The 13,494-nt window shown below is 43.3% G+C and overlaps 1 protein-coding gene across 1 annotated transcript in view; it reads left to right on the top strand.

The window, feature by feature from the left end:
• The window catches only part of LOC129822798 (receptor-type tyrosine-protein phosphatase N2-like), a 264,670-nt gene that overhangs the window by 102,709 nt on the left and 148,467 nt on the right, over positions 1-13,494 (top strand). The window contains exons 9-10 of the mRNA XM_055881221.1: positions 2,612-2,698; positions 11,058-11,137. Of these exons, the coding sequence (XP_055737196.1) occupies positions 2,612-2,698; positions 11,058-11,137 (167 nt within the window). The remainder of the gene's footprint in view (positions 1-2,611; positions 2,699-11,057; positions 11,138-13,494) is intronic.

Raw genomic sequence — 13,494 nt, 5'->3', positions numbered from 1 at the left:
GAGGGGCGCTCGCCACCGGCCATCCGGGCTTGATGGGCCACATCTCAGACACCCCACTGCGTGCGTCCACACTCACTAACACACACACACAGTCAGGGGAGACAAGAGGAACAGTTCACCTTCCAGACAGACTTTTCTCTCTCTCTTCCATCTTCTCCTCCCCCTCTTCCTGCATCCCCAGCCCGATGCTGCTGTAGCTAGCAGGAACCTGCCTACTATGGTCTCCAGAGTTTTCTGCAGACCTGATGATTGTGCAGTTGTTATAGCCATCTCCTTCCCCACCCGCAGCGGGGCCAGGCTAACTTGCTTATCTGACAGCTCCTGACATTGTGGTGGGGGGATGGGAGGAAGATGGGGATGAGATGGAGAGGAGAGAGAGAACCAAGAGGAAAAGTGCTAGCATCAACAACCAAGTCACTCCTAGAGATCTCCAGTTATTAGAAATACCGCAGAGGGAGCCGAACGTGTCTGGAATCACTTGGTTGAATCTTTAACTTTCAAAAGCTCTCAAAACAGAAAAAGAGAACTTCACTTTCTTTAAGGTAGAGTAAATCAAGCGCCCCATGGTGATAGATGTAATACGTTATTAGAGGATGTTACAATTATGTGTAAACAGGCCAGTAAACTATCTGAGGATGCACACCAGTTTAGATTTACAATTGTGTGTATTGTTATTGGTTGGTATGGTCATTGTTAGCCCAATATTATCTTAGTATTACAAGAGTCTTTTAATTCTTTTAAAGGCAAAACATATGACAAAAGACCCCCCGAAAAGCAATTAAAATTCAAATTGTGTACACAGATTATGCAAAATTTAAACGCAATATTGTGTAGCCTACATACTGTACTGCGCCTTCAGAAAGTATTCACACCCCTTGACTTTTCTAGATTTTGTTGTTACAGCCTGCATTTAAAATGAATTAGATTGAGATTTTGTGTCACTGATCTACACACAATACCCCATAATGTCAACGTGGAATTATGTTTTTAGAAATGTTAACAAATTATTGAAAAATGGAACGCTAAATTGTCTATTCCACCCTTTTGTTATGGCAAGGCTAAATAAGTTCAGGAGTACAAATGTGCTTAACAAGTCACATAATAAGTTGCATGGACTCGCTCTCTGTGCAACAATGGTGTTTAACATTCTTTTTAAATGACTACCCCATCACTGTACCCCACACATACAATTATCTGTAAGGTCCCTCAGTCGACCAGTGAATTTCAAGCAGAGATTCAACCAAAAGACCAGGGAGGTTTTCCAATGGTTCACAAAGAAGATATCTATTGAATTTGAATATCCCTTTGAGTATGGTGCAGTTATTAACTGGCCGGCAGGTAGCCTAGTGGTTAGAGTGTTGAGCCAGTAACTGCAAGGTTGCTAGATCAAATCCCTGAGCTGACTAGGTAAAAATCTGTTATTCTCCCCTGAACAGCTTGAAGAATGTTTTAAATATTGTGCACTCCAGATATCGTAAAAGCTCTTAGAGACTTAGCCAGAAAGAGTCACAGCTGCAATCGCTGCCAAAGGTGATTCTAACATGTATTGACGCAGGGGGTTCAATACTTGTCTAATCAAGATATATTAGGTTTTTTTCTCCAATAGACTAAAAAAATACATGTTAGCATGTTTCTAACACTTTGACATGACAGAGTTTTTTGTGTAGATCATTGACAAAAGAAATGACAATTACATCCATTTGAATCCCACTTTGTAACACTACAAAATATGGAAAAAGTCAAGGGGTGTGAATACTTTCTGAAGGCAGTGTACATGTCATCTTTAACTCCAACGATCTGTGTTTAGCCCTGTCATTTCCTGCATACAGAGCTGCCTACAGAATGCTTTGTTTGCTCTGACAACCTATTCCTTGTACAGTGCCCACTTTTGACCAGGTCCCAAAAGTCTGGTCAAAAGTAGTGCACTATGTAGGGAATGTGGGGCCATTTGGAATGCAGACTCTGTTTCCTTGGGTGATTTCCTCACTGTGTGAGAGAGCAGCCACTGGACTGAGCTCAGATGGAGCATGGCTTTATCATAGAGCCATTACACTTTCACACATCCATTACATTTCCACATTATTACTCAGCTCAGTGTGTGTGGTGTGTGTGTGTGTGTGTGTGTGTGTGTGTGTGTGTGTGTGTGTGTGTGTGTGTGTGTGTGTGTGTGTGTGTGTGTGTGTGTGTGTGTGTGTGTGTGTGTGTGTGTGTGTGTGTGTGTGTGTGTGTGTGTGTGTGTGAGAGAGTGAAGAACGCCTATATTACACCTCACGCGGGTTCCATTTGCACCTTACTGCTTGTCTCATTGCTGGAAAATGCAGGTTGTTTACCAAGCCAGAAGAGGCACCTGATCCCTATTCCACTGGTGCAAGGCTGTTTGTGTGTGTGCTTGCGTTTGCGTGCTTGCATGCATGTGTGTGTGTGTGCACATCTATACATTATGCGAGCTTGGTTGTGTGTGTCTTGTTAATTTATGTACATGTCAGTTACATGTGGAAACCCAGATATGCCAATTAGGGCTAGATGTTGCCGGTTCTGTGACTGGTTGGTTGTAATATAAAGGAGCTTTGTGTCTGATACCGTGCTTTCTCTCTGTCTGTCCTCCCCCCAGCTCCCTCACCTCTGACCAGGGCTTGGACCTGATGGAACATGTGGGTCGGAGGATCAACCTCCATGTGGCCAACATTCTCCAACTCTCGTATGTATTACAGGACACACAGGACCCATGCACTAATGCACACACACTTTGTGTTTTTATTGTTGTCGAAAAGTGGGACTGGAAAGTATTGTCGACATGACCTTCAAACCAGGGGTGTCTAACTCCTCCTTTGTACTTGATTGATCAATGAAGGTCATTGATTGGGTAGAAACTCCCCTCATCTGGTTGTCGAGGTGTTAAAGAGGCAATCTGCATTTTAAACAATAACAGCGTGAAAATCAAGCCACTGTTTTGATGAACAGCTCGAGGATGGGGCTGGATAAATATAAAATTCATAGAAGGAGCTATGGATGAAAAGACTGACCATCTATGAAATCGAAATGATAGTTCAAACGATGTTTTGAAGCTGTGTTTGTTTACAGTTACTTCGTTTACATTACATCCATTGGAGTAAAACAAGCTTATATTTTGGTTTCAGGTGGGTTAAGAGAGATTCACTAAGCTCATGAGGCATTTATAAATTATATTCTTCTAGAATCAATGGCTATATATCCTTACTTTAAAGTCCTAAAATGGATGTAGCAACTGCAGAAAAGCAGCAGACACACGGCCCTCTGGGAATTAAGTTTGACACCCCTGGTCTAAAATAAAAGACCATTTCAAATTCTGAAGAGGAAGATGTTTTTTTGTTAAAAAATCTCTGATGTAAGCTCAGGGAACAGAATAAAGGTTGTCCAGGACTCCAGAAACAGGAGCACTGTGTTTGAAGCTGCCCCTGCAGTGCAGTAGCGGAGTGCGTAGACGTTTTTTCTTATTCTGACCTTTGTGTGTTTGTGTTCCTCTGGAAAGAGAAATCAGCTCTAATTACCTCCACATACTGTATAGGATGCTTCCCAAACGGAAGCCTATTCCCTATATATTGCACTACATTTGATCAGGTCATATTCTGTATTGGATTCTGTTGGATTCACATTAAATCAAATTGTAGTGCAATTTAGTGTAGACTCGGTTACGAGTCCCTAACTGACAGTGCAGTTTCAAAAAATAAGTAATTAAAGAGGAGCTGTAAAAAAAGAACAATATATACAGGGGGGTGCCGGTACAGAGTCAATGTGCGGGGGCACAGTTAGTTGAGGTAGTATGTACACATAGGTAGAGTTAAATAAAGTGACTATGCATAGATGACAACATAGAGTGGCAGTGTGAATAGTCTGGGCAGCCATTTGACTAGATGTTTCTGACTCTTATTGCTTGGGGGTAGAAGCTGTTTAGAAGCCTTTTGGACCTAGACTTGGCGCTCCGGTACCGCTTGCCATGTGGTAGCAGAGAGAACAGCCTATGACTAGGGTGGCTGGAGTCTTTGACAATTTTCAGGGCCTTCCTCTGACACCGCCTGGTATAGAGGTCCTGAATGGCAGGAAGCTTGACCCCAGTGATGTACTGGGCTGTTCGCACTAACATCTGTAGTGCCTTGCGGTTGAAGGCCGAGCAGTTGCCATTCCGGGCAGTGATGCAACCAGTCAGGATGCTCTCGATGGTGCAGCTGTAGAACCTTTTGAGGATCTGAGGACCCATGCCAAATCTTTTCAGTCTCCTGAGGGGGAATAGGTTTTGTCGTGCCCGCTTCACAACTGTCATGGTGTGCTTGGACCATGTTAGTTTGTTGGCGATATGGACACCAAGGAACTTGAAGCTCTCAACCTGCTCCACTACTGCCCCGTTGATGGGAATGGAGGCATGCTTGGCCCTCTTTTTCCTGTAGTCCACAATCATCTCCTTTGTCTTGATCACGTTGAGGGAGAGGTTGTTGTCCTGGCACCACACGGCCAGGTCTCTGACCTCCTCCCTATAGGCTGCCTCATCGTTGTCGGTGATCAGGCCTGCCACTGTTGTGTCATCACCAAATTTTATGAGGGTGTTGGAGCCGTGCCTAGCCGTCATGAGTGAACAGGGAGTACAGGAGGGGACTGAGCACGCACCCCTGAGGGGCCCCTGTGTTGAGGATCAGCGTGGCGGAAGTGTTGTTGCCTACCCTTACCACCTGGGGGCGGCCCGTCAGGAAGTCCAGGATCCAGTTGCAGAGGGAGGTGTTAGGTTCCAGGGGCCTTAGCTTATTGATAAGCTTTGAGGGCACTATGGTGTTGAATGCTGAGCTGTAGTCACTGAATAGTATTCTCACATAGGTGTTCCTTCTGTCCAGGTGCGAAAGGCCAGTGTGGAGTGCAGTAGAGACTGCATCATCTGTGGATCTGTTGAGTTGGTATGCAAATTGGAGTGGGTCTAGGGTTTCTGGGATGATGTTGTTAATGTGAGCCATGACCAGCCTTTCAAAACACTTCATGGCTACAGACGTGAGTGCTACGGGGTCGGTAGTCATTTAGGCAGGTTACCTTAGTGTTCTTGGGCACAGGCACTATGGTGGTCTGCTAAAAAACATGTTGTATTACAGACTTGGACAGAGTTGAAAATGTCAGTGAAGACACTTGCTTGTTGGTCAACGCATGCACGCAGTACACGTCCTGGTAATCCATCTGGCCCTGCGGCCTTGTGAATATTGTCCTGTCTAAGGTCTTACTCACATCGGCTGCGGAGAGCATGATCACACAGTCTTCCGGTACAGCTGGTGCTCTCTTGCATGTTTCAGTGTTATTTGCTTTGAAGCGAGCATAGAAGTAGTTTAGCTCGTCCGTTAGGCTCGTGTCACTGGGCAGCTCTTGATTGTGCTTCCCTGCCACATCACTGCCTTATTGTTGTTGATACCTCTAAACACATTTAAAAAACAGTCATGGTTCTTAATAATATGGTATTTGTTGTGAAAACACATGGGAAACACACACGTTCACACGCGCAAGTACATAAGCATGCACACACACACACACACACACACACACACACGTACGCACGCATGCACACACGCATTAATACACAGACACAAGCACACACGCATAAACACACGGACGCCTGCACTCACACACATGCGCGCACACACACTCACTCACACAGAATCCCACTGGAGAGAGACAGCAGTGTTAATGTTTTATTGACTAGGTGAACTATCCTTGAACCCAGCTAGTTTCTCCTGGTAGTTCTGTGCTGCTGGAACCAGGCCATAGGAGGCAGAGAAGACATGTACGAACTGAGTCTGATAAGCCTTTCAAGCCTCTACTCCAGGAGAAGGCAAGTCTGGTTACTTCTCACAGAACAGTATCATATGAAAGATGCCAGAGACGCAAACAGTATGCCTTGTTTCTATAAATGCCTACTGCTATTCAGGTGCTTAGTACCATTATTTGTGAGTTGAAGATGACATATGATCTACATTGTGGTCCTGTGTGTCTCAGTACAGCATGGCACTTGCATTGCCAAGGACCCGCTGGGGCCATCAATATAAAAATGAAATGAATGCATGCGTGACTGTAAGTCGCGTTCGACAAAAGAGGATGCTTGATGGCTTACATTATATATATTATAAACAAAAATTTAAACGCAACATGCAACAATTTCAATTATTTCACTCAGTTACAGTTCATGTAAGGAAATCAGTCAATTAAAATGCATTCATTAGGCCCTAATCTATGGATTTCACATGACTGGGCAGGGGTGCAGCCATGGGTGGGCCAGGGTGGGCATAGGCCCACCCACTCAGGAGCCAGGCCCAGACAGTTAGAATGAGTTTTTCTCCACAAAAGGGCTTTATTACAGACAGAAATACTCAGTAGTCATCAGCTGTCAGGGTGGCTGGTCTTAGATGATCCCGCAGGCGAAGAAGCTGGATGTGGAAGTCCTGGGCTGGCGTGGTTACACATGGTCTGTGGTTGTAAGGCAAAATGACGTTGGAAGCGGCTTACGGTAGATCAATTAATATTACATTCTCTGGCAACAGATCTGGTGGACATTCCTGCAGTCACCATTCCAATTGCATGCTCCCTCATAACTTGATGCATCTTTGGCATTGTGTTTTGTGACAAAACTGCACATTTTAGAATGGCCTTTTATTGTCCCCAGCACAAGGTGCACCTGTGTAATGATCAAGCTGTTTAACCAGCTTCTTGATATGCCACACCTGTCAGGTGGATGGATTATCTTGGCAGAGGAGAAATTGTCACTAACAGGGATGGAAACAAATTTGTGCACACAATTTGAGAGAAACAAGCTTTTTGTGCATATGGAACATTTCTGCGATCTTTTATTTCAGCTCATGAAACATGGGACACTTTACATGTTTGCGTTTATATTTTTGCAAAACACTTTGATTTTAGAAACAGTTCTAAATGAATAATTTTGCTCTCTAAAGGAGAGGCATTGACATGGCTGGCTGCATTGTGTGTGCCGAGGTTTTGTGAGGTTGAGTTGTGCGTCTCTGTCCAGACTGGCTCTATTATACCACACCGAGATGATAGCTAGCTCCTATTCCAGGAGACCGATAAACAGAGATATAGATACCTGCTAATGTATCCTTTGTCTGCACTGTTTTTCCCTCCTTTTGGACTAAATGCACTGTGTTCGAAGCATATTTATTGAGTAAGGATGGGCGTCTGTTTGCCTGTGATGTGAGCCGGAGCTCGTCGTGTTTCTCTCCAGTATGCTCAGCAGGTGAGACTATGAAAGCACCCGTCTCGATGTGAGCCAACTCTGGCTGCTAGTGAGGGTCAGAACACACTGACACCACAGTTACGTCCCAAATGGCACCCTATTGCCTACGTAGTGCACAATTACAAGATTCTCTCTATGTATGTGTACGGCATGAGGTTGAATGAGGTGAAAAGAGATACTCCGCAGAGGAGAGAATACGAGCCATATGAAAAGATTATCATAATACAAATGAGGTGGTTTAGCTTCGGGGTGCTTGTTTTGGATGGCTTTACGTTTCTACATTGGATACTGTTATGTATAAAAACAGCACTTTACTTTGCCCATGCTGATGTTCTTTGCTCTACAGAGGATGACGTAAATGTTTTACTGATCCTATACACTAGGGGGAGTGGCCTCCTCAGACACTGAGGTACTCTGAACTGAACTGAACCTGGTGAACTGATGGACCCACCCAAACACACACACACACACACATACACACATGACTAACCTGTACCCCCGCACATTGACTCGGTACCGGTACCCCCTGTATATAGCCTCGTTATTGTTATTTCATTGTGGTCCTTTTTTTAAATGTTAGCCTATTTAGTAAATCTTTTCTTAACTCTATTTTCTTAACTGCATTGTTGGGCTTGTAAATAAGCATTTCACAGTCAGGTCTACACCTGTTGTATTCGTCGCATGTGACAAATAACATTTGATTTGACACACACGCACTCCAATGTATGCACAAGCGCGAACACGTGTGTACACGCAGACACGCGTACGAACACGTGCATAAACAAACACACACACACACTTCCCTCAACTGAGCTAATATGAGCACTGAGCTTATAAACCCCATTCGATTACACAGAACACCAGCAGAGTGTTGATAGATAACTTATCCAACTCAATCACCATGAAGTACTCTTTTTTCCAGAGTCTATTTAGACAATTATTTTAGGAAGAATAACACAACCGTTTCATTTGAGATGCATCTACGTAGATTCCTGGCACACCATTGGCACCAGGAAGAATGTGGGACAGATTGTGAAAATATTAACATTTGACAGAGCAAACAGAAGTCAGGTGAAGTAGACATGTTATGGGACGTTGCAAGAACATTCCTGCGTCCAGTTTTCTGAGAGTTAAGAGAATATTCCATTAACGTTCCACCGATCATGCACAGAACATGGTTGTCATGTTCTCAGAATATAAGATATTAATGTTCTAGACATGTTTCATGAGAATGTTGCAAGAGCATTCCTGTGTCCAGAGGGTTAGGAGAATATTCCTTACACAGACATGGTTGTAGCAGGATGATCGGACTACCGTGAACCAAGAGGTTGTGAGTTCAAATCCCAGGTGAGGACATATTGAGTAATGACTACTAAATAATTGAACATGCACAATGTAATCGTGTAAATGTAAAACGCTGTGTCTTAAAAGCACTGTGTGTGTGAGTATCCCTAACCTTGCCAACAGACAAAGAGCTGTGAATGGATCAGCGTTTCACCAATCAGGGCCTTAATAAACAAGACATGATCTGTAATTATTTTTTTGGGGGGGGCACAAATGGTTTTGCAACATTCCCATGAAATGTCTGTAGATGTCTCTAGAACATGAAGAACTTATGTTCTGAGAACATAGCAGCCATGTTCTGTGGTGGGACGTTGACGGAATGTTCTCCTCGCCCACCGAAAACAGGTACACGAATGCTTTTGCTACATTCTCAAGAAACATGTCTAGATCAACCACATTCTGGGTATGATCTATTTGACATTAAGGGCATGGTCTCTTGGAAATATTCCTTGTATGTTACGGGAACATTCCTGTGAAGACTTTAGTTGGTGACCTAATGACACTTTTAAGGGAACATTCTCTAAAGTTGTGGGAACCTTTGTTCTTAGTTGGGTTGTCCATCAGACAAGTAGGACAGATTTTTTACATGTCATAAAGCTCAGTCACTTGTTCAAAAATAAAAAATGCCAAAACAGTGACAGAAAGTTGTGTTGTGTCATGCAAGGAACCACTTCACAAAATAAAATGTATTATTATGACTGATATTGACAATGGAAGGCTGCTGGTCTCTGATCCCAAGTATTATATATCCTGCAGTTGTGGCCATTCGGACAATTTAAATCTATAATCTGCTTGTCCGACAATTTGTTTTACTTGCAAGTGGACAAGCGTTAATGTTGAACCCTGGAAGGCATTAAACGGAAGCATTTTTCTCTTTGACAAAAGCAGGTAACAGTGAGGAAAGTTGCTAATTCAATGCTCATTCAAAGCTATGTCCATGATTGCATCCCAAAAGGCACACTATTCCCTATATAGTGAAGGTGTGCACTATATAGGGATTAGGGTGCTATTTGAGACGCAACCCATGCCTCCAATGGTGGCTGTGACAGATAGTTTTCTCTCAGGCTGGGTTACAGTAGGCTGGCAGTGTGATGATGGATCTCCCCCCAGTTTATACACTGAGGCTGGAAGTAACTAGACTTCCAAGGCCAAACACAACGGGTGAAAAATGACTTAAAATTCATCCCAAATGGCACTCTATTCCCTATGTAGTGCATTACTTTTGAACAGGGCCCATAGGGTTCCGGACAAGAGTAGTGCACTATGTAGGGAACAGGATGCCATCTGGGATGCAGTTTGAATAAAGGGGGTTTATGAGGGTCATATTGGGGAGGCGGGGTGTCACTTCACCTAACGATGCCCCTTCACACCGCACGCTTCCTGCGATTCTGACTTTTCCCCTCAACCACTGCTCTACACTCTTTAAAAAAAGGGCTCCTAAAGGGTTCTTCAGCTGTCCCCATAGGATAACCCTTTTGGGTTTAACTATTTTGAGTTCCATGTAGAACCCTCTGTGGAAAGGAATTTAACTTCTACATGGAACTTAAATGGGTTCTACCTGGAACCAAAAAGTGTTCTTCAAAGGGTATTCCGATGGGGACAGCAAAATAACCCGTTTATGTTCTTGATAGAAACAAAGGTACTAAGGTAATATATAGGGCAGTAAGGGCTGGGAGAAAAAACTGTATTGTGAATACCGTGATACCTCTTTTTGCGATACTGTTTCGATTCAATGGCTTGTGAATCATAATATTGTAATCAGGCAAAAGGTTTTCTCCCTGGCAAGATGTAAAAGACCTTAGTACCATAGTATTTCAAATGTATTGCAATACAACAACGCCCTGGCTTAGACCTAAGTTTGTCACACCACCATTAAACCCTGCAGAATATATTTTATTTGACCAGTCGCTGTTGGCTTTCTGCCTATTGGTCTCAGAGAAGGATTTTTCTCTGTTGCTGAAGTTGGGGCTATGCTTCTGTAGATATTTCTTTTTTACCGTGACTGTAGGGAGTTTCTTCATCCTGTCCAGTCTGGTTAGTTTCTATTTTGACCATGATTAGCGTAGTTAAACATGTATACTGCATTGGAGAGCGAGGAGTGGGTTCAGTTTACTAGCTAGACAGTGGGGACATAGGGTGCAAATAGACGGGTAGCCAGAGGGGCAAAGCGAAGGTTCTCAGCTGCAGTACAGTGCCACACTTTCATGTTTGGTGTTTGGTTCAAATTCAAACTGAAAGATAAAAACAACCCCCCTCCACTGGCTGCTATTAAAGATGTGAGATGATTTGAAGCTTGCTGGTAGCTGAAGCTCTCAGGGAGTCACTCTGTCTTTCTCTACGCTCTACTCTACTCTCTCGTCCTCTGTCTCTCAGTCTTTTTCTACCTCGGTCTGTGGTTGAATTGAAGAAAACTGAGTTTGGGGGTGTAGCTAGCGTTTCCTCTTGTGCTTCTATATTTCAGAGTGCTGGGTCCAGCTGTGACCTTCAGGGTGGGCTCCAACCCTCATAATGTCAGCACTGCAGACCTGGCCCACGTTGCAGGTACGACCACTCTCTCTCATTTACACCAGTCGATATCCTCCCAAATCCACCCACCAATCATTACCTATATCGTGCTCATCGTCATTTATTGGGTTCACCATCGAGGGAAGATACAGTGAAACCTCTGACAGTGTCAAAGCAGAGTTGATTGATGATTCGCACAAACATTTAGTCATGTTTTGTGTTTCACACAGGATGACAAGCGTTTCCTACTGAGATACATAGGCGGTGGCCCAAATGGCAGCCTATTCCCTATTTAGTGCACTCTCTGGTCAAAAGGAGTGCACTATATAGGGAGTAATATGGGGAGTAGGGTGCCATTTGGGATGTAGAGTGTGACTCTGGATGGGCTTCATCTGCTCTCCTCGCACATCCGCTAGACTGACGGACAGGCTCGGACAAGCTCGCCTTCGTAAAGCCAGGCAGTTTGATAGAAAGGTGTCATGATGAGAGCGGGGAAAAAAGGATTTGTTATTTCACTATGCATCGCTCCCGCACCGCACTACACTACACCGCGCCGCTGGCATTGTCTGAACTTGATCAACAAGGGAGTGTGACGCCCTTGCTTCGGTTGGAAATGACTTTGAGAAGCAGCGAGCAACAGTCCAACAGTCAATAACATTGGGGTTGGAACAACAGCAGTAACAACACTAACACAAACCACATGGAGCCTTTTTAAATTGGCTAAAATGTGCTGTTGTTTCATTCAGTGGAATTTGGCACCACTCTCCTCCTGTTGTATTATTGGGTGGTATATAGTGGTTGGTTTCTGTCCTATCCATTTACGGAGATGCAACAACAACACTAGGAAATAGGAAGAAGGCCCTTGCGGAAAAACCATGTGAAACCATGTGTTTCTGGAACACTTCACATGCAATGATTTTATTACATGAAGTTCCAAATCTTTTCAAATATTCACCCATTTCACAGTATTTTTCATATGAGATTTCACAGGTACTGTCCTGCAAAAAAAAAAAAAAAAAACAGCAGTTAGGATCTCCCCAGAATGTCACGCGGTCACAGTGTTTTTCAATTGACATATTTGACACACGTGATTACGTAGTGTGTGTGTGTACACTAATGATTGTTCAATGTGTTCCTCAGCAGGGATTTGAACTCACAACCTCTTGGTTCACAGCATTCTGATCTTCCTGCTACGCCACCATGTCTGTGTGATTAACTGATTTCACCTGTATCCCTACACTTTGGACTTTAAAGTACATCTCAGCTTTGTTAAAAAAAACTCTCAAGAAAACTATTATATTTATCATGGTGATTAAGGAGTAACATTAAAACATAATAATATGCCCCACCAACATTAGACTATACAGAAAACCCTCAAATTGCTGAAATAAGTCAATTAAATCAATGTTGAGAGAATAGTCAGATTAATGGACAACTAAAATAGAAGTGCAGAGATGTATTATGGGTGATAAATGTGTAGAGAAACGCTATAGACTTTTGGTTGGGAGCTCAAATTTCAGGTTGTGTCATATTGAAAAGTCAGTACTAAGTGATCATGTTAAATACAATCATATTCTCATTGTTAAAGATTTGTTACACTATTTTAGCTGAACATCGTACCACTTACTTGAAAACCCCCATGTAATTTTCATTCCCTTACAAAAAAAAAGAGGGAGGTCAGTTGTTCACCTGTGAAACCATATGTTGTATTAAATTTAGAGTTGGCATGTTAGTACCACCTTTTCACATGTGAGGAGAATAACATTTGACATTTGCACTTTCTAACTCTCACATGTGAACATCTAACTCTCGCATGTTGAATTGCAATTGTGAAACACTTGAAATGTTGCATCCCCATGTTGTCACATTTATTTCACATGAGATCCTGTTTTCACGTGTAGTTTCATGTTATCACATGTTGCTTATACATGTCACATGGTATCAAATTAACTTCACATAAGATCACGTGTTTTTCTGTAAGGGGGGTGGGTTCGGGGCTTGGGTTGTGTGTGACTTGAAACGTAAAGATGTCTGAAAGATGATGAAAGGGTGTCTGGATTGGTTGGTGTTACATGTGTATCGAAGCTGTGATTGTGCAAGCACCAGAATAACAGTTACTTCCCAATTCTAGTGCGGTAGACCCCTATGGGTACGTCTATCAGTAATCGGTTGAGATGTTTCCGTGTGTGTGTGCGTATGCTTGCATGCTTCCACTCTGGTGCGTGTCTGTCCGTGTCTATGTGGGGTGACTCGACTGTTGATTAGGCATCGTGGAGGGAGAGCTAATGACAGCAGCGAGTTGGGCTGAAATGTCAGACCAAATGTTAAGTCGACATGATCAACATCCTGACCACTATTGATGAATTATGAATCCAGCCGACCAGAATACCAAT

This window comes from Salvelinus fontinalis, chromosome 25 (genome assembly GCF_029448725.1).
Source record: "Salvelinus fontinalis isolate EN_2023a chromosome 25, ASM2944872v1, whole genome shotgun sequence".
Lineage (NCBI taxonomy): Eukaryota > Metazoa > Chordata > Actinopteri > Salmoniformes > Salmonidae > Salvelinus > Salvelinus fontinalis.
The sequence above is the reverse complement of the archived record's forward strand: the minus strand, read 5'-3'. Positions and strand labels throughout refer to the sequence as shown.